Source organism: Hyaena hyaena, unplaced genomic scaffold (genome assembly GCF_003009895.1).
Source record: "Hyaena hyaena isolate Hyena2069 unplaced genomic scaffold, ASM300989v1 scaffold_63, whole genome shotgun sequence".
NCBI lineage: Eukaryota > Metazoa > Chordata > Mammalia > Carnivora > Hyaenidae > Hyaena > Hyaena hyaena.
In genome coordinates, this window is record NW_024080695.1 from 606,906 (window position 1) to 626,947 (window position 20,042).

The following is a 20,042-nucleotide window of genomic DNA, read 5'->3' on the forward strand; positions in this document are numbered from 1 at the left end:
CCTCTCTCTCTGCTCCTCCCCCACTCGTGCTCTCTGTCTCAAAAATAAAACAAAAAAAAATTTTTTTTAATAAAAAATTTTTAAGTAGGGCCCATGCTCAACATGAGGTTTGAACTCATGACCCTGAGATCAAGAGTCCCATGTTCTACTAATTGAGCCAGTTGACTGTCCCCAACATCACACTACCTGATGTATTAAAGTTACAAGTAGAAAACCCTAGCTATCCTTCAGGCTGTGAAATTCAAATTACTAATGTTATCCAAAAATCTATTAACTATTATTTTGATTGGTTGTGTATGGTTGGTCCCATTTACAGGCTGAAATCTTTAACATTTTGCATTTAAATGTACAAAATCTAAACTTTTTTTTTTTTTTAAGCATTTCCGTTGTCTGCCTTATCAAGTATTTAAAAATTCTGGGGCACCTGGGTGGCTCAGTCAGCTAAGAGTCTAACTGTGGCTCAGGTCATGATCTCACGGTTTGTAGTTCGAGCCCCGCATCAGGCTCTGTGCTGACAGTACAGAGCCTGCTTTGGATCCTCTGTCCCCCTCTCTTGCTGCCCCTTCCCTGCTCATGTGGGCACTCTCTTACTCTCAAAAATAATAGGGGCACCTGGGTGGCCTAGTCGGTTAAGCGTCCGACTTTCGCTCAGGTCATGATCTCACGGTTCGTGGGTTTCAGCCCCGCGTCAGGCTCTGTGCTGACTGCCAGCTCAGAGCCTGGAGCCTGTTTCAGTCTGTGACTCCCTTTCTCTCTGACCCTCCCTGCTCACACTCTCTCTCTCTCTCTCTCTCTCCTAGGAAAAAAAAAAAAAAAAAAGAACCAGTGCTCATCATAAATAATTAAAACTATTAAAAAAAAATAAAAACATTTAAAAAGTGTAAAAATTCCTAAAGATACATTAAAGGCCTATTTATCTTAAATTTGTAAATTCTCTTTAATATTCCAACTATGATCACAAACTGAAGTCTTGTAGCTTCCAACTCAAAATCACTATCGAAATCCGTATGTTTCAAACTCAGCATGTTTCACACAGAATCAGATTTATTGTACACCCTAACATACCAAATTCCTTTACAATTACGTAAGTATCAAACACAGAGATTGCTTGTAAACTGGGTACAAAACCATTCATGCTCTGGCTTTGATCTGCTTGGTAATTTCCATACATCCCTCAATCTTCTGGGTCGAAGACCCCCTCCTAGTAGACTGTCCACCCCCAGGCATTTGGAGTGGTGTCCTCATTGCCTGAGGGTGTCCAGGGACCACCCGCGATGGCCATGACCTGATCTGGGTACTCTCAGAATCGGAGGGACACGCCGGGCTTTCTGTTGAAAATCCATGTCCAAGTGCAGTTCCGGAAGCTGAACTCAAGGAACCCACCACCCGCCTTCCTCTCTGGTTTCCGGTCTGCAGCCCCCTCTCCGGGCCGTGGCTCGCGCCTGCGCTGCTGTGTGTGGGGCCCTCAAACCGTCCACCCTCCTGGGAGGCAGGTCCCGTGCAGTGACCATCCCCATGCAACAGGCGAGGGGGCTGCTGGGAGCGCTTACACAGCAGAGCTCGGATTCAAACTCGGGCAGGAGGGGTCCAGGGCCTTCACTCCCTTAAGCCCTGGAGTTGCACCGGGTGCGCCAGGGAGCCCCAGGCCTCTGCCTGGGCCGCGGCCCCTTTCCCAGAACCGGACCTGGGCCCGAGTGCCCCCTGAGGGCTCCGTCCTTCCTTTCCTCGCACGCACCGTCCTCGGGAGAATCTAGCCTCAACCTGGAATCCGGGCCCTCCGGGGTCCGGCTCCTGCCCCCGCGCCCCCGCCCCCACCTCTGCTCCCCGCACGACGCGCGGCGGGCAGTGTCCGGGGCGCGCCGGCCTCTCCCCCCACCCAGGCTACCTCGTCTGAGGGCTCTCTCCGCCCGTCTCTAGTCCCTTCAGTTCCCAGCTCCGCGGTGGCTTCCTTCAGGGAGTCCTCGCACACGTCCTGCTGGAGTGCGTCCTCCGGGTTCCCGCAAACGGGCCAGGCTGTGCGTCCCTCAGTTTCCGGCGCCGGCCTGGGAGCCGGTGTGGGAGCCCTGGGTCCGGCCCAGGGCCTCGCACGTGGGGTCGCGAGCGCCCCGGAGCTCCTGCAGGTCCGGGCCCGGGAGCGCGGACACGAGCGCGAACCGAGGCCCGCAGCGGAGCGGGAGCGGGCCGGGTGCGCGGCCAGCTCCGCCCCGTCCGCCGGCCTCCTGCGGCGCGTTTCAGCGCGCGGGGAACGGGCCGCCGCCCTGCGAACCACAACTCCCGAGAGGCCTTGCGCGGAGAGGGGCGCAGACCTCGTTTCTCGCGGGAAGGCGGTGCTTGAGCTCGCGAGCGCGGGCGGAGCCGGAAAGAAGCGCTTTTCAAAGCGGTAATAGATGGTTTTCTTATCCAATAGAATTGAAAACATACCTCCTGCACCGGGAGACCACGGGAGTAGGCGGAGCGGCGGCCAATGGGAACGCGCGGGGGGTGGAGACGGGGCCTCCGGAGCGGAAGCGGGTCGCTGTTGAGGCGGCGGCGTCTTGCTGGAGGGTTTCTCCTCGAGGTTTCCGGGGTGCTTCTCCGCTGGAGCGCGTCGGCGTTGGCGGCTGCCGGGCCAGACCGGCTCCAGGTGAGCCAGGCCGCGCGGAGAGGGCCGGCCAGCCAGGGCCGGGCGGGCGTGGGGTTCGGGCGGCTTCGCGGCCTGCGGAGGCCTCGGCGCGGCGGCGCGGCGGCCCGTCGGAGCGGAGCCTACCCCACTCGGGCCGGACGCCCGGCCGGGCCGCCCCCGAGCCCCCGGGCCCGCTCGGCCGCCCAGCTGTCCGCGTGGGTGCACGAGCCCGGCGCGGCGCGGGCAACGGACTGCGAACGCCTCGCCGAGGGCCTGGCGGGCTGCGGCCGCAGCGTTTAGTATCGCAGCCAGAGAAACCGCTGCCGGGGAGGGGGGCGGACGCGCCCAAGGTCACTCGGGGAGGCGGGCAGGGCGGCCGGGGCCGCTCGGAGAGGCTCCGGCCAGCTTTTTGTTCCCGGCTGACGCCGCCTCTTTTGTGTGCTCGCGTCGCCGCCCCGCCATCGCGGGCCTGCCAGTCCGCCCGGGCCGCGTGGCAGAGCCTGCCCGGCCTCGCGGGGTTGGGGGCGGCCGGGGCCAGTCCTGGGGGCGCCCACCTGGGGCTGAGCTCCGTAGATCCTCGGCTTCCGGTCGCTGGGGACTGCCGGGTGCGGAGGCCCGCGGCCGGCCCCGCCCCTCGGGCGCCGGCACCCGCGCCCGCATCCCCCCAGCGCGCCGGCGGCCGGGGGACCTGGGGAGTAATTCGCGTCTCGGTGAGGCTCCGTGTACACCGCTTTCCACCCTTCGATCCGTCCGGGGAGAAGCGTGGAGTCTCCCGCCGTGTTCGTTTGCGGGAGGTTTTGGCTTTTGTCGTCTTCTGGTCCGTGCCCATCTGCGTTCACAGTCCTGCCTTCGTTCGGCTCCAAGTTCTCGCAGCCTGAGCCCAGCTCTGCAGTCCCGCGCGCCGCTTCTGCTGCGAGGCGGCTGGGGAGGCCGAGGCGGCCTGCCTGCGGTCGTACAGCCGGCGAACGAGGCGGCAGAGCTAGGCTGGAACCTCGTTTTCCTGGCTGCAGGACTGGCCCTTGAGTCCAGTGACCAGGAGTTTGGGGACCACGGTAATGGGCAGAGACGTTGAAGGGTATCGTTTTGTCTTTCTGGTGGTCTGTTTTTTAACGGCTAGGGAGGCATGCTGGGTTCCTTTAATCTGTGAGCTCGAGGGGAAATGGGAACATTAGGTAGAAAGATGTGTTGCTGAGGTTTTAATTGCCTGAACTTGGGCTTCCAACTCAGATTTAAAAATCTTACTTTAACACAATGTTTATCAACCTTTTTTTTTTTTTTTTTTACAACGAACTCCCCCCACTTTTAGGTATTGTTTTTCTAATCTCCATGAAATGTTAATGCTGTATATATAGCGTCTTTTTACGTATTGTATGTGTATCTTACGTTTTGTACGTAAAAAGAGTGAGAGGTTTTTTTCCACCCCCTTTGAGAAGGCGTACTTTAAAATTCTAAGCACATCTTTGAGGTCTCCTGTGTGCCAGGCTTTCTGCTTGGGGGTACAGCCCCTTGAGGGAATGAGAGAAGCTCCCTGAGGTTGAAATACAGATTGTACAAGAGACAGGACTGGAGAGGTAAGCAGGAACCAGCTCGCAAAAGGTTTTTGGTGTGCCCCAAGTTAATTTATGCCAAGACCGAGTGGGAAAAATTGCTAAATTAAGTCCTAAGCAGGAAAGTAGCATGGTTAAATTTGCATTTTAGAAAAATCACTGTGCTGTGAAAAGGATGGCTGAGAAAGGTGGGTGAGACTAGTGGCCTCTGGACTGGTCAGGAAGAGAGAAGGGTACCTTGGACCAGGGTGGGGACTGGGAACCGAGCGTGGTGCCCGTGATTGCCAGCTGTGGCAATTCTTCACTGGCTCTTTACTTTAAAAACTGTTGCAAAGTTCATGTCCAGTAGTTTATACCCCCACCAATTTTTGGAAAAGATTTGAGGTGCTGCTCGATGCAAATACATGCACAAGTTGATTGGTTTTTATGCTGTATAAAAATGGCTTTTTAAGTTCTTTGTATGTTATCAATGTCTAATTTTGAAATGATTTGTCTCCACCTTTTAGTGTCCTCCGATTATGACTCTTTGAAGGGTAAGGTGGCTCCTGTAGATATGATGGGGCTGACTCTTGTTTATTAAGATATAATTCACATATGTTCTTCTGACTTATCTTTCCTAAATAGCTTGTTTCTCAGCAGGGCTTTGGGAATTGTAGAGCAAAGCATTTTAAGGTTTCCTCTCTGAGGAGGAAGGCCCAGACACAGATACTGCTGCATCCCAAGATCAGAGTTCAAATGTGAGAAAACATGTGAGCTTAGGTTGGCTAATGCTACTGCAGAATTTCCTTTGGAAAGGTATTTTTTTCCCACGCGTAAATAAGAGCTGTATATTTTATTATTCCTACCATGCCATGCAGAGTGGGTAAGGCCTAAAAATGTTTCAAAATAAGTATTATCAGTAGCTTCCTTGCATAAAAGAGTAATTGTGATCCTAAGGTTTCCCTGGAGTCTTTTTTTTTTTTTTTTTAATGTTTTATTTATTTCTAGGAGAGAGAGAGAGACAGCGTGAGCAGGGGAGGGTCAGAGAGAGAGGGAGTCACAGAGACTGAAACAGGCTCCAGGCTCTGAGCTGGCAGTCAGCACAGAGCCCGACGCGGGGCTCGAACCCATGAACCGCGAGATCACGACTCAAGCGAAAGTCGGACGCTTAACCGACTAAGCCACCCAGGCGCCCCTGGAGTCTTTTTTTTTTTTTTAAGTTTGTTTTTTTAGTGATTTGTACACCTAACATAGGACTCGAGCTCATGACCCTGAGATCTCTTTCTAGTCATTATGTTTGTGGAGGTGTTCTTTTCTCCCATGATGGTGATGTGTTTCTGAGTCTTCCTTTGTTTCCTGATGGTGACTACATTAAAAATTTTTTTTAGTGTTTATTTATTTTTGAAAGAGAGTGTGAACAGGGGCAGGGGGAGGCAGAGAGAGGGAGACACAGAGTATGAAGCAGGCTCCAGGCTCTGAACTGTCAGCACAGAGCTCGAACCCATAAACCATGAGACAATAACCCGAGCCAAAGTCGGACACCTAGTCTACTGAGCCACCCAGACGCCCCTGGTGACTGTATTTCTACTTGCAGTGTCAGGCCCCGTTCCCCCATCTTAGGGACGCGTCCTCTTTTCGCCTTGAAAGCACTCCTCGCCACCTCTCAAGCATCTAGTGAGCTTGATAGTTCAATTTCAGTGGAAGAAAGTCACAGTTTATTTCATCAGCATGTTTATGGTAAGAGAAGGGGACTCTGCAGTAAGTATTGGACTTGGAATCAGATTGCCCATGTTGAGTGCAGGAGAAGCAGCGGTTAGATTAGCACCATGAGCGCGGATCATATTATGGCGCTGTTCTCCAGGAGAGCCTGCACCGGGTGCCTGACAGCCTGGGTACCGGAGCAGAGTACAGCCACTTGTGCTTTTAACACTTGTTTGAAAGTGTGATTAGTGCCAACAGGATTGAAATCTCAGGGACCAGTCTGAACGTTTTGGGGGGTTTTGAGTTGATGTGCATAATTTCACCTATGAGAGATACTGGATGAACACAGAAAATTGAACTGAGATGAACCAAGTCACAGAGACTGAAGACCGTACACTCTCCTCAAACATCCACCAGCTTTCTCGATGACTGGGTTATGAGCCACACCTGTGCACATCCCACGTTTAAAAATTTTGCCCTAGTTCCCAGTAATTCACTGCAAACCTTGTAAAGTAAAATCCCAACCAGGCTCTACCATACTGTCTGTCCGTGCAGAACCTGATGTGGGGCTTGAGCTCATGAACCACCAGCTGAAATTAACTGAGCCATCCAGGCACCCCGTAGGTTTCCTTTGTTATGAACCCTTGCTCATGGCCTCTAGGAATTGCCTTACCTGTGTCACCAGGCCACCATGGCTTGAAAGAAAATTAGGTTAGGGGTCAGTGGTGGAGAAGCCACTTAGCTTCACTTCCTTGCCATCCCATAGTAATAACCCTTCTCCAAAGGAGTTGGTTGGGTTTGATGTCTTTTAATAATGTCCCAGTTGTGAAGCTCCTCCGGATCAGTCACTGGTAACAACTTCAGCAGCCATTGCTGGTGGGGAATTGAGGTGTCCCCGTGCCCGGCGGGTTCATCAGCAAAAAAGGTCAACCTAGTGTTTGGGAGGAATTGCTGAAAATCCTGCAGGTGAAGCTGTAGAGAAATCTGTAGGAAGAGCTTGTTTGTGAAGAGGCGGCGCGGTCTGCACCGGCTGTGCCTGGCTCCCAGGTGTGTCCTGGGGACCCCAGGCCTGAGTGGCGGACGCCGAGGGTCCTGCTAGAGGCAGATTCCTTACAGATGTTTCTGGGGCTGTGCCCACTGCAGAGCGTTTCTGAGTAATTGACTAAATAAAGCGTCTAGAACAAAGGGTATTAGATAAAGTTTATTTTTAATTTTTTTGCTGTGGTAAAATGCGTGTTGTGTAATAGGAATTATCGGAACCACTTTCAGATGTTCGTTGGCATTAAGCACATGAAGCACTTCTAGTGCCCCCTAGAAGTGGAATTATACAGTATTTGTCCTTTTGTGTCTTCTTCTGCTGAGTGTGTCTACACTGTTCATCCGTGTTGGAGCCTGTGTCGGCATCTTATTATTAAAGCTCGATAATCTTATTGATTTTTCTTCATAGATTTTCAAAAAACTGAAGTTTACTCTTAGTCTTGGACCCTGGTCCAAGGCCTGAAGGGGTGAATCACAAAAGTAGACCATCTCTGTATCCAGACAGCTGCTCTCTTTGTCTAGTAAAAGCAAAAGGCTGTCCTTGGGTCCTGTATTAGGAGAAAAGGAAAGAAGTCCCCTAGTGACATCACCAAGCAGGTGTAATGGCCCTTGGTGCTGATGCTCCTTTCCGGCCTCTGCGACTTTGCTGATTGCTGGTGATGACTTCATCAGGGTAATAAAATGCATCTGGGAAAGGCCAGCTACTGTCTCATCGAGCCTAGTCTTCTGCTTTCTGTTTCCGTCAAATCCTCTCATCTGACTCTGCAAAACCCCCAAGGGAGGCCAGTGGTCAAGGCTCCTAAGCCTCCTTTAGGAGTAAATAACAGGGAGAGGCCTGCCCCATTACCTCTGCGCTGGCTCTTCAGCCTGCTCTAAGCCGAAGCAGGAATGACTAGCCACATCCTGCCAAGCAAGTCTTTTCTGGAAATGAAATGACCCTCGAGATCACGGCCTGACCAAAATCAAGAGTAGGCAGACACTTAACCAGCTGAGCCACCCAGGTGCCTTGAGGTGAATATTTTTCTTAAGTACTGAGGCCAGATTACTGATGTGACTGTGTCATCAAGTTTCCATAGAAAAAGTGGAGGAGGTGCTCCTGGCTGACTCAGTGGGTAGAGCATGTGACTCTTGGTCTCCGGGTCTTGAGTTCAAGCCCCACGTTGGGGGAGGGCTCACTTAAGAAACAAGCATTGAAGGGCGCCTGGGTGGCTCAGTCAGTTAAGTGTCCGACTTCAGCTCAGCTTATGGTCTCACATGTGAGTTGTGAGCTGGAGCCCCGCATCGGGCTCTGTGCTGACAGCTCAGAGCCTGGAGCCGGCTTCAGATTCTGGGTGTCTGCCTGTCTGTCTCTCTATCTCTGCCCCTCCCCACACTCATGCTGTCTCTCTCTCTCTCTCTCTCTCTCTCTCTCTCTCAAAAGTAAATATTAAACAAAAAATTTTTTAAAGCTTTGAAGTGAAAGTTATTGGCAGTTTTGTTTTGTTTTGTTTTAAGTTTATTTTTTTGAGAGAGGGAGGGAGTGGGGGAAGGGCAGAGAGACAGGGAGACCATCCCAAGCAGGCCCCGGCTGTCAGGGCTCTAACTCAGGAGCCACCAGACCGTGACCGGAGCTGAAACCAAGAATCGGAGGCTTAACCTGCTGAGCCCCCTGGGTGCCCCAGGTATTGGCAACTTTTAGTGCTCAGGCCCGTCCCCGAAGGGGGCAGGCTGTCCTGGCACTGGTGCGCTGCCAGTGGCCTGGGGTATTTTTTACATTCTTTACAGAATTACAAAAGCTGTTGGTCAATACACAACGCTCTTTAAATAATTCTTGCTTTTTAACATATGTTCCGTAGTTCTACTTTTGGAATTCCATTTATGGAAATACTTAAAAAAACATGGTAATGAGTACGTGTTTATGGTTTCAAAAGAGGAGATATGGAGTCGACCGTTCGCACTAACCAATACCCGGTTAGTCACTGAGAAGTTGGCGTTTCCCTGATGAAACTGTAGGATTTATGCTTCTCTCCGCTTTTACCATGCCGCCAGAAAGAGGTCGCCCGGGCTGGCTCCTCTGAACCCACAGGAGACTGCCGTGTGTCTCAGAGTAGCTCTTTCTGAGTTGGTGCATGGAATGCGTGGCTTGATGCGTCTGCGTGTCATCTCCCCGCAGAAAAGTGCGTGAGGAGCCCCCTGAGACCCACGCTCCCGAGGACTGTGGAACCTGTGTGGAGAGATAGGTCTCACGAGTCCGGGGTGACGGTGCCAGCCTCCGCTGCCCTGCGCGGCATGGGGGGGAGGGGTCTCCCACACCCTGGGCTGCACGAGGCCGCCCATCTCGCGCTCTCCCTCGGGCACCCTGCAGGCCCACCCCTGGGTCTCTGGTGCGCCCCCGGCCCGCCCCTTCTCTGCTGACCCCTCCTTGGCGTGGGAGACCGAGCTGGTCTCACACCGACTGCCTCCTGCCTGCCCAGCTGTTTCTAGCCGTTTTGTCTGTAGACGTCTGTCGTACACGTGGTCACATGTCACTCCCGCTAGAGTGTGGGGGGGGTTATTCTCTGAAGTGTCAGTAATGGCTTCATAGAGGAAAAACTGCGTCTCTAATGAGGACAGAATGATTGAGTAGAGCTTCCTCTGCGCTGACCGCGTGGTCTGCCTCGGGAAATGGAGGGCCGCGGGCCACCTGCTGATGGGGCTGCTGGTATTGTTGTGAGGACTCTCTTCCTGGACACAGCGAGTTCAGAACCTGGAGAACATCAGCCATTTTCCAGATTGTTTCTAGAATGAAGACCCCTGGTTCTGGCATGGTATTTATTTAATAGTGTAGCTTCTGATGTCACACTGTCCTGGTTCAAATCCAGGCCGCTGTGTGGTAGGTGTGGGCTTTGGGCAGGGTGCGAACCCCTGACCATGCTTCCCTCTCATGGGTAAGACGATAACCTCGGTACTACCTTCCCCCTTGTTGGGTGATGGGACCATTACAGAAGCGGTGTTTGGAAAGCACAGTGGTTTGCACACAGTACAAGTACCGTCCGGGCTTCAGCTGTTGTTAGTCTCACGTTCATTCTGATGGCCTCTATCGGCTGCAGGACCCAGAACACTGTGTGGGCTGTGGAGGCTACCCTCCCGCGAGCCCTGCCTTCCCCGTGCAGACGGTACGTACGCTTCTGCGCCTGCACTTGGGCCGTTGGGTGCCCCTGCTTCCCACCCCTGTTCTCTGTGCAACCCAGCCCCTTACTTGGTGGATTTCCCGGAGGTCAGCCTGCCAACTCCCTATGCCCTCTGAGCACTAATTCTTCCAAAAGAAGCACACAGATTGAGGAGGCTCGAGGAAAGTTCCCAGGCAGGCCACGGTGGTCTTGCCGGGCCGGGGCTACAGGAGGGGCTTTCAGGGAGTAGAGGGGCTGTGCAGGCCAAGGGGGTGGGGCGCCTCTGGGGCAGCCCGCAGGACCCGTCTTCACAACCATCCTTGAAAGCCTAAAAAGTAACGTCGTGGGAGCCACGAGGCTTATGGAAAAGCCCAGGTATGGGTGTCCTGCCCGTTGTCCGGGGCCGATCTCCCTCCTGGTCTGTCAGTGACATTTTTATTAGAGTCTTCTCAGGTCTCACACATGCCATGAGGTACCCGACTTTCCCCAAAACAGCTGCATTGTGCTGTGCACCCAAACGTCAGACACTCCTCAGGATCTGAAACACGTGTGTGTGTTAGATTCCAGAAGGTGCGGCCTTCTGTGAGTCCTAAGAGGCCCCCGGGGCGCCTCCCCCTCTGCTCAGCCCAGGAAGCCGGTCTTCCTCCCGGCCAGAGCCTCCGCCCTGAGCGCAGTGTCAGCCGAAGGTTCCCAGGCGGGGTGTTGCTTTGGGAAGCGTGGGAGCCCTTTGTGGGTGGGGGTCACCTGAGGGGCGTCAGGAGCCGTCACGCTGCGTGCCAGCTGCACGTCTTCCCGCAGAGTGACGGTGAGGAGGCTCTCCCCGACCACCGGGATCAGAGTGGGTATGAGGTGCCGGGGGAGCGGACGTGGGCAGAGGCAGACCACCAGGTAGTAGAGAAGGAAGCTCAGCCGGCCGGGCAGTCCCTCTAACGGGGCTTCTCTTGAAAAAAGTGGGGGGAGAGGTGTTCTGGAAAACCTTTTCCGGCCTGTCCTTGTCCTCTGTTTCTTTCCACCTGGCTCGTATGCCTCGGTGACCCCTGAGCCGTTGCCGGTGCCAGCCCGCCCGCTCTCCCTCCGCTAGGCCGGGAGCTGATGCCCAGGTCTGTTCCCTGCTGTGTTCCCAGGGCAGGGCCCATGCTGACCAGTGAACGAGGTGGGGAGACGTGGTGTAGATGGGGCGGGGGCGGCGGACGAGTCCTGTCAGCCCCTGGGACCCTCAAACACGCGTTGCTGGAGGTGCTGCTCTGTCTCCTAGTTGAAGAAACGGGGCACAAAGTTTGGTGCTTTGCCTAAGGTACAAGCAGGGCTTCGGAGGCGCCTGACCAGCCCAGGCTGCCTGGGTCTGGAGCTGTGCCCCCCACTCCGCGGCCAGCTCTGTGTCTTAGAGAAGGTGCTACGGGGGACCTGTTAGGGGCAGGCAGCAGGGGGGGGCGGTTGAGGGCCGTCCTGTCGTTCCCGCTGTCTCGGTGTCTCCGGCTGCAGGGCCCCTGTCCTGTGCTGTGGCCCCCGGGGCCGCACCGTTAACATCGCCTCAGAACTCAGCAGGAATGCAGAATTTTGAGCCCCGTCCCGCGAGGCTCTGGTTTCACAAGCCTTCCAGGTGAGGCAGGTGCGGGCTCAAGTGTGAGGACCCCTGTCCTTATCCGGAGCACTCCCGCCCCCAGTGCGCCACCACAGAGCTGCCTCCTTGCTCCGATTCTCCCCGTGTCCCTCAGCCTTGCCCTGAGCTCCGGGCTTCCCCAGCGAGAAGCCGGCTTTGCCCCCTTGTCCTCTGCATCTCTGACGGCGAATTTACCGTGCGTGGCTGCCACCTTCCAGGGGAGGGCCCTGAATGAAACCCTCGCAGCCTCTAGCATCCTCTTCACTTGCTGTTTCTCTGCCCTTTCTGGAACCTCAGCCCACAGTTTCTTGGTTCTTCCCCATTCAGCTGCTGCCAGTGACTAAAGTCTCGGCTAGGCACGCAGGGTGAATCAGGGTAGGTGGCGCTCGTGACGTCAGGTAAACTTTCGGCGCCTCCAGAGGGCAACCATGGAGTTGTAGAAAGAGCCAGAGGCTCTGGGCTCTGCTCTGGCTTCGGAAGCGCCATGCCTTCCTGGTTGCAAGGAGTCCGTGAGGTCACGTGTGGCGGTTCTGATTCCCTTTCTTTTCCCAGCAGCCAGCACAGGACTCGGGAAGGGTTTCAGCGCCCAGAAAGGCGAGCAGGCCGCAGCACGGTGGGTCTGATCTCAGACTTTGGGATGATGCAGCCCCGTACCCTGTGAGGATGCTTGCTTCCCCGGCGCCTGGGGGGCTTGGTCAGTTAAGCATCAGACTTGTGATTTCAGCTCTGGTTGTGATCTCACGGTTCGAGGGATCAGAGCCCCAGGTTGGGCTCTGAGCTGACAGCAAAGAACCTGCTTGGTCTTTTTCTCTTTCTCTCTCTCTGCCCCTCCCCACGGTGCATACTGGTGTGTGCTCTTTGTCCCTCTCAAATAAACATTTTTTTAAAAGAACGCTTGCTTCCTAAGAAGGCGAAAGTAAGTTGCATGGAGTGTTCAGCGAAATTCAGGGAAAGGATCAGACTGAGTTTGTTGATGACGAGGCGGCAGCACTTACCACCTTGATATCTTTGATTTTTCAGGACTTGAAGATACCGGAAATCTGGCTGCAAATTGCCATGCTAGCCAGAGGATGAGCAACCGGTGGGTGTGAGAAGTCGTCACCTTCCCTGACAGCTCCACACAGGTCCCCGTTCTTCTCTGGAGGGTGGAGCCGAAGGGCACCATGAGTACAGTGAGTTTTACCAGCTTGTGAATTTTGTTTTCAAGGCTGAGCACCTACCTCATTCCTTGTGGCATGTTAATGGAAGTACCGTAAAGGTGCCTGTGAGTAACCCATGTTCTCGAAAGAATGTGTACAGGACTGTTTGGCAGCTACTCGGCTTACTTATCTTGGGGCGCCCATTGTCTTGGGTGGGGTCCTGAAGGCAGAGGGCTGAGAAGTGGGTGGAGGGGGTGATTGTACCCCTTTGGAGCAGCTATCAGTGTCCTAGAAATACCAGGGCTCTGGTTTATTTAATTTTTTACAGTCAGTTGTCCATTTCCCTTCTATTTCCTTCCCCTGTGTAGTTCTTGGTCCAGTGTGGGCACGATGGTAATGATCTTTGGTCAGAGTTACACTTAGTGACCTAAGTTGCTAAGTCAGCATTGCAGCTGTTCAGAGCCTTCATCAGACTCTGAGGCGGTGCTGGTTTAGGGTAAGCAGGGGTCGCCTGGAGCTACAGAGAAGATTCCCTGAGGGTCGTCCCCCCCCCCCAACACACACAGAGGTGCTCATATGATCCAAACTCAACACAGCTGTTTTCTGAGATACTGAATTCATATCAGGTGGACCAGATGTGGAATGCAGCCTCATACTCTCTTTCCAGGGTCCCGAGGTGCTCGGTACGTGGGGGCAGGACAGGACGGCCCCAGCTCCCAGGGTGGACAGTAGCGGGCGTCCCCAGTGTCCCTCTCCTCCTGGCCACTCCCAGCCCCTGGTGTGCTCCAAGCCCTGTTGATATTTCCACACAAAAGGGCCTTTGTTTCCCTGGCCTACCCTTCTAAGAGGCAGATGACTTCCCACCTCTTCCCTTATCTGCAGATTGTCACTGCCTCTCCCTTGTTGGGAGACAGATGTCCTGAGCCTGGCCGCCTCCTCTGAAGCCCAGGCCTTGCCCAGGCGGGGTCTGGACAGACAGGGTAACATGGCTAGCCTCTTATGTAATTGTGTGGAGAGTTGGTTAAACTTGCCTCCGAATGGTGTAAACAACTTATGTGATCAACTAGAGGCTGAGTCCCTCCGGCCAGCCAGAGGCGGGGAGAGCCGCCACGAGAGTAATGGGGCAGAGCGCATCTCTGCACATACCCTGGGGTTCTTGAGGGCACCGCGGCCCCCTGCTGCCTGCCCGCTGGGGAGGGCGGTTGGACGAGGACAAGGAGGCGGGAGCCCTGCGAGGCGCGGTCCTGGTGGTCGTCCTGGCAAGAGGAGGGCCTCCTGGTCATGGAGGTGCCATCTCCTGGCCTCTGAAAGCTGTGTGAGAATTGGCTGAGTGGAGAGGAGGAGGAGCGGGCAGCCAGGCACGGAGGGGCTGGCAGAGCCGCTGGGGGGAGGGCCGGGGGAGGGGCGTTGAGCATCCACGTTGGGGCAGTGGCCACGATAGGTTCTTTCCAGCACCCGGACCTTGGCCAGGGCCCGTGGCTGCTGCCAGCCTCCCTCGGTGGAGGCCGGAAGCCGTACAAGTAGCTGCAGTGGAGCACCGAGGGCTCTGTTTCCCAGGATCTGCTGAGAAACGCCAGGTTCTTTTCAGAGGAAGGAAGATGCAAGGACAGCTTCAGAGACCAGAGAGCGGTGGGGCGGGGGGAGAGGTAAAGAGCAGCCCCGGGTGTCCTGCTGGCCGGGAGGGAAGCCCAGAAACACCGGGCAGCAGACTCAGCTGAGGCCCGGTGTCGGCTCCCTCGAGGGGCAGAGCTGCTCCTTACTGGAGAATTTTGAACTCCTGCAGTGGCTTGTCTCTGGGGATGGCTCCCTGCTCCTCAGACTCATGGAAAATTGCTAAACCCAGATCTGATTCCCGACGCTCCTCAAGCTGCTGTTTGCTACCGAGGAGCCGTTGGAACCCCCGGAACCAAGCACCCCTCTCGCGCCTCGCCGGTGAGCGTTGGGCCGAGTGCCGGGCTCCCTTAGGTCTTGCGCAGGCCACACCCACAGCGCCCAGTCCCGCCGGTTTCCAGGCACAGAATGCTCGGGCATGTGAGGAGTTAGGGTAGTGTCGGCGTCTGGTGTGTGTGCTCAGTGCTTGGCGTACTCTGCCGTCTAATCTGTATGCCAGCTCTGCAAGGCTGGTACTGGGGAGGAAGTTTCGGCTGCCCCAGCTCACCCAGTTCGAAGCATCGTGGGCCCAGTGCTGGTAAGAACCCGAAACACGGGAAGCCGTGATCGGTTGGGGCCAGGCCGGGTGGGAATCACAAGGTAATGGAGTCAGGTGGAAGGTTCTGTCTCTTTTGAGGACGGCCTGACTTGCAGGGCCAGCCAGGTCAGAGAAGCTGCTTATGGGTGAGCTGGCGCTCAAGGACGTGTGTGGGAAGAAGGCTGGTCAGAGAGTCTGGACCGCAGCGGGGCCGGCGAGAGCCTGCACTTTCCAGAAGCAGGGCTCTTGAGCAGCCACTGTGAACTTTGGTTCTTTGAGCCCTGGGGGCGATTATTAGGGTGTAAACCATACTGGATAGTACTCTGAAGGTTAAATATTTTTGAAAGAAAAGACCCACTCTCCACAATGGATAGAAATGGGGAAACTGAGGGCCTAGGGCTGAGAAAACAAAGAGGGCTCAATGGGGCCAAATACAAATCTGAGGAAGATGGGATTGTAACTCTTGGTTAAAAGGAGGGGTTTCTGGCCAAGCCTTGACCTGGATCATAGGCTTCTATAGAGTGGCGTGTCATGTACTTTGTTTGGATAGACCAATAGTTTGATACAACAGTTTTACTTCATAGAATTCATATTCACGTTATATTTAGGATTATTTCTCTAAATATTCAGTGTTCTAGAATGGCAGGTTTTGAAAGGACCTCAACCTTAGTTTAGCTCGCTGGCCTCTTCCTCTTCCTGATGGGTTGAGCCATTTCCATGTCCACCTTTTATTCTTACTGTGAAAATTGTATCAGCCAGAGCTCACGTGACTGTTTCTTTCCCCCGGATACCCTCAGAGAAAGCGTCGTGGTGGGGCAGTAAATTCTAGACAAGCCCAGAAGCGAACTCGGGAGGCAGCCTCCACCCCTGAGATGGCCTTGGAAGCAGAGCCCATAGAACTTGTGGAAAGCGGTAAGATTGCCAGGGGCGCCGTGACCGTGGGGCGTCAGCGTGGCGCAGAGCGGGCGGGTGGGCCCAGCACTGCCGCCTCCCTGCTACAGGGCCTCATGTGAGCCACACCACCCCACGCCTCCACTACCCTCTCTGAGATGGGTCTCCTAGTACCGCTACGTACAGTTGTCTGTGAGGTTACTTAGATCCGTGCTTGCTGGACAAGGGTTATTAGCTTCCGTCCGTATACCTGTAAGGCCTCCGCCTTATACCCTGGACTCAGCCACCACTCAGAACTGAAAGCGGACTGGGGAGGAAGTGCGCTGTGCCGTACCCGAAGGCCTCCACGGATCCCGCCAGCCACTCCACAGGGCTAACCGTTACACCTTCTGGGAACGTGCAGGGGGGTGAGACGGCCCTGGGCCCACCTTTTCTACTTGAAACTGCATCTCCAATTGCTCAGCCTCGTGGAGTTCTCTGATTTCCTTTTCTCTTTCTCTTTGAGACACAGAATTCCCCAAGAAGGCAGATATGTTGACAGCTGCCTTTGTTGGAGCGGGTTGGTATAGGCAGAGGCCAGACTGACTTTCCCCCCTTCTGCCGCCGAGGGAGGCAGCCGGTGGCCCGAGTTGAGTCCCTGTGCTCTGCACGTGTTAACATTGATTTCATGACTATGAGGCCTGAAAACTGACATTTAAAGAGAAGCGGCTTGTCTTGAGATCTGTCATGGGCCCTTCAGGAAAGTGAATGTCTCGGTATTGTGTCTGTGGCTCCTGAGTTTCACTTCTGTGAAGCCCTAAAGCCTGGAGGCTGAGACCCTGCCCCCGCCACCCTCCCCTATGTCCCAGAGTTGATGCCCCTGCATCTGAATCTGCCGTCATTCCAGAGAGACTAGCGCCCTCTTGCTCCTCCGTCAAGACACTGAGCACATGAGTGGTCTCTGGGAGCTTGGGGTTCCAGGCCCGACTGATGTCTGGCCCAGCCCTCCCCTTGCCACAGGCCACCTCTGTGTGTGCGTGGGGCCGTGTGCACAAGCTGCCCATTGGAGTCCAGCTTTTGTTTGTGAGAGCCATAGATTGTGTCCACCAACACAAGAATGGTTCTGATCGAGAACGGGTCATTATGTGGGCCGCTCTTAAAAAGGAGGAGGCCAGAGGTGCCTGGGGGCTCAGTCGGTTAAGCATCTGACTTCGGCTCAGGTCATGATCTCACAGTTCATGAGTTCAAGCCCCGCGTCGGGCTCTGTGCTGACAGCTCAGAGCCTGGAGCCTGCTTCAGATTCTGTGTCTCCCGCTCTCTATGCCCCTCCCCTGCTTGCCCTGTGTCCTCTCAAAAAAAATTTTAAAGGTTTTATAAAGAGATCATTTTAAAAAATTACATTGGACACAACCATATATTGTGGTTTTTATTCCTGTGAAAGTTTTTAATGTAAGAAAATAAAGCAAGTTGGAACATATTAAATGTATTACAAGTTACCGTCTCCAAATACCACCTTTAAAAATCCTACTCCTGTGCTTCTTAGTGCTGTAACAATAGAAGCAAAAATGTTCCTACATCTTTTTTTAATAACTTCTTTCATATAAATGGAAGTTGTCCTCTGCCATTCGCTCTTACCACACAGAAATGCCAGTAACTTGGCACATGTCCTTCCCCACTTTGTCCTGTGCTCACGAGGACACTGCCATGTATCCTAGGGCTCAAAGCAAGCTGTGTAATAGGCCCAACCCATTTTGGTGTATTGAGATGCTAGCAGATCAGTAAATGCCTCCCTTGTCCCACTTGAGAGCTAAGTGGAAATGAAAATGTAACTGACGGGGGTGTGGAGCTGAGCCTGCTGAGCTCTGTGAGCGGGTCCATCCCAAAGAGAAAGGCCCTGCGGTGAGCATGCCTGGTCCTGTCCCCACAGGCCCCCAGCACTCCCTGGTAGGTACCGCCCCTCCCCTGTGCAGGGGCTGGTGGGGACACAGAGGCCTGATTGTGCGGGGTGGGGTGAGGCCCCAGGGATAAAGGTGTGCGCGCTCACACCCCTCCCCTAGTGCAGTTGTAAAACCACACAGCGCCACTCAGCACCATTCTGGAAGGGCATTCAGTGTCTGTCCCTCTGAAAAGGGGATTGGTCCTGATGTTCTGTGTTCTGTCCTTTGGGAGGTGAGTTTGGTATAAGCCTGCGCTCCGTTTGTAATCATTTCGTTCTTAGAGCAGTATGCCTTTACTTTTCTCCTAATGCTCATTTAAATGCTTTATTTTGAAGCTGGAGATGAAATAGTGGACCTGACCTGTGAATCCTTAGAGCCTGTGGTTGTGGACCTGACTCACAATGACTCTGTCGTGGTAAGTGTTGGAACGGAGAGTTGACTCTTCCTGGCTGGGGGCCTGGGCCAGACCAACTTCAGATGGCCTCGGTCACAGGTTGTGGCTCATGCCAAAGAAGCTCGTGCACTTAGTGACTAGAGCCCAAGATAGAAGGCGTTACTGGAAGATCATTTCTTGTGGCTTTGTTGCCTGTGGACAGTAAGTGTGCGCAACCCTGGTCTTTCTGCAGCTGGCAGAGGAGCCGTTGGGGGGAGCCCTGAGGCCCCGCCTCTGCAGCCCCCCCACCTGCACTTGGTACCGGCTGTGTGGCCTGGAGCTCCTCAGCCTCCTTCACTCTCTACGTGGGGCCGTACCCTCTGCACCAGGACGTGCTTGTGCGCTCTTTGGTTGGCTGGCACTTGGGGGCACACGTGGGTTTACACCCTCACAGCTGGCAGGAGCGAGATCTCTGCGGTTACAGGAGAGCTGCCTTGTGGGGTGCGGGCGCCCTGCCTGCCGCCTCGGCTGTGTCAGGACTCTGGGGAGGGCGGCAGGCTGCTCGAGTCCCCTTCCTGTGGCACCAGCCATGGACTCTGGCAAAGAGCGTGCTGGCCCGTGTGGCCTTTGAGGAGGGAGACCTGGTCTGGGCGGAAGCCGTGTGGGGTGGTTCTGGCAGACCATCTCCACCGTGTGGCGGTGCGCCGTGTGTGGGTCCCACAGACCCGCGTCCTGAGTCTGCGTCTGCCTCTCGGGTGCCTCCAGCGCCTTTTGTTCTGTTCTGATGGGTCGCAGTTGGAGTGCGTGGGAGGCAGGTGCTCCTGAGGGCTGCGGTTGGTAGTGGCTGAGCCCTGCCCCCACCCCGGGGCCCCCGGGTCCTGGGCTTGTTCTCATTGCAAAGAAGGTTGCGCTGAGAAGGTTCAGGACTTCTTTAAAAGGAAAAAAGGGCGATGATGGGGAGCTGTCTTGACAGATTTAGAGGATTAGATTCTGGTCTTGATTTAAAACCTGTCCTGTGTTACACACATGCACACACGCCCAGAGGAGAGACAGCTGTTCGCACACACACGCACACATACACACACCACACCACCCCCTGCCCAGAGGAGAGGCAGCTGTTCTTAGCTTGTTCTTGCCGAGCTGTTAAACCACCTCCCCCAGGTCCTGGGGTGAGTGCGCGGGCGGGGCATCGGCTCCAAGAGGAGTCGGCAGTTCCCTGGAGACCAGGTGGAACTTTCCGAGATGGCTGGGGAGTAGGTTTAGCTGTGAGTGGGCTCTGCTTCGGCCTGATGGGTGTGTTGTCTGGGGTTTGTGCGTATGTGCGGCTTCGTTGCTGGTCCTGCAGGCTCCTTGGGCTTCTGGAAAGATAGCTTCTTTTGGTGCCGTGGGTAAAGCACGCAGCCCCGTTGCCGGGAGACGCATAGAAGCAGTGCCCAGTCCTTCTTTCCTGTGTGCTCACCGCCCACCTGCAGCATGCCAAGCCCTGCGTGGTGGGCAGCCAGGGTCCTACTCGACCTTCGAGCCCTCAGGAGACAGTGATCGGCTTCTGCTGAGTGACGCGCCAATGCTGTGAAGTCCCCTTTCGTGCCTTGGGTATTTTCTTTGTATGACTAGACTGTCCTCCCTCCCTCCCTACGTGGGCTCCTTCCTGGGCTTTCCTGCCTTCTCCGTGTTTCCTGGGCATGGAGAGTCCTCAGGAGACGTTGAACAGGACTGTTAGGCTTGGGGGAGCTGGCCTGGGAGAGGACTGCAGGCCGGAGACCGGCCGTGGGAAAAGCGGGGAGCTGGCCTGGGAGATGGGCGTCCTGGTTTTCTGGTTCCGGACATACTGGTCATTTTGGTCCTGGATTTAACTGTGGTCTCGGTGTTCCCAGCCATAATTGTTTGGGACTCTATACAACTCTTGATTCTAGTCATTCTCTACTTTTTGTTGCTTATTT

General features: G+C 54.8%; 1 protein-coding gene across 5 annotated transcripts in view; it reads left to right on the forward strand.

Moving 5' to 3' along the window:
- Positions 1 to 2,487: 2,487 nt before the first annotated feature.
- The window catches only part of RNF4 (ring finger protein 4), a 28,574-nt gene continuing 11,019 nt past the window's right edge, over positions 2,488 to 20,042 (forward strand). Inside the window, exons 1-5 of one of the 5 annotated variants that reach the window (XM_039232148.1) lie at positions 2,489 to 2,623; positions 12,616 to 12,676; positions 12,803 to 12,859; positions 15,720 to 15,834; positions 18,065 to 18,144. In XM_039232148.1, coding sequence (XP_039088079.1) covers positions 15,795 to 15,834; positions 18,065 to 18,144 — 120 coding nt within the window. In that variant the 5' untranslated portion in view covers positions 2,489 to 2,623; positions 12,616 to 12,676; positions 12,803 to 12,859; positions 15,720 to 15,794. Of the gene's footprint in view, positions 2,624 to 12,119; positions 12,209 to 12,269; positions 12,290 to 12,615; positions 12,768 to 12,802; positions 12,860 to 15,719; positions 15,835 to 18,064; positions 18,145 to 20,042 lie in introns of those variants that run through there. The other 4 variants (XM_039232150.1, XM_039232145.1, XM_039232146.1 and 1 more) reach the window with 4 other exon arrangements.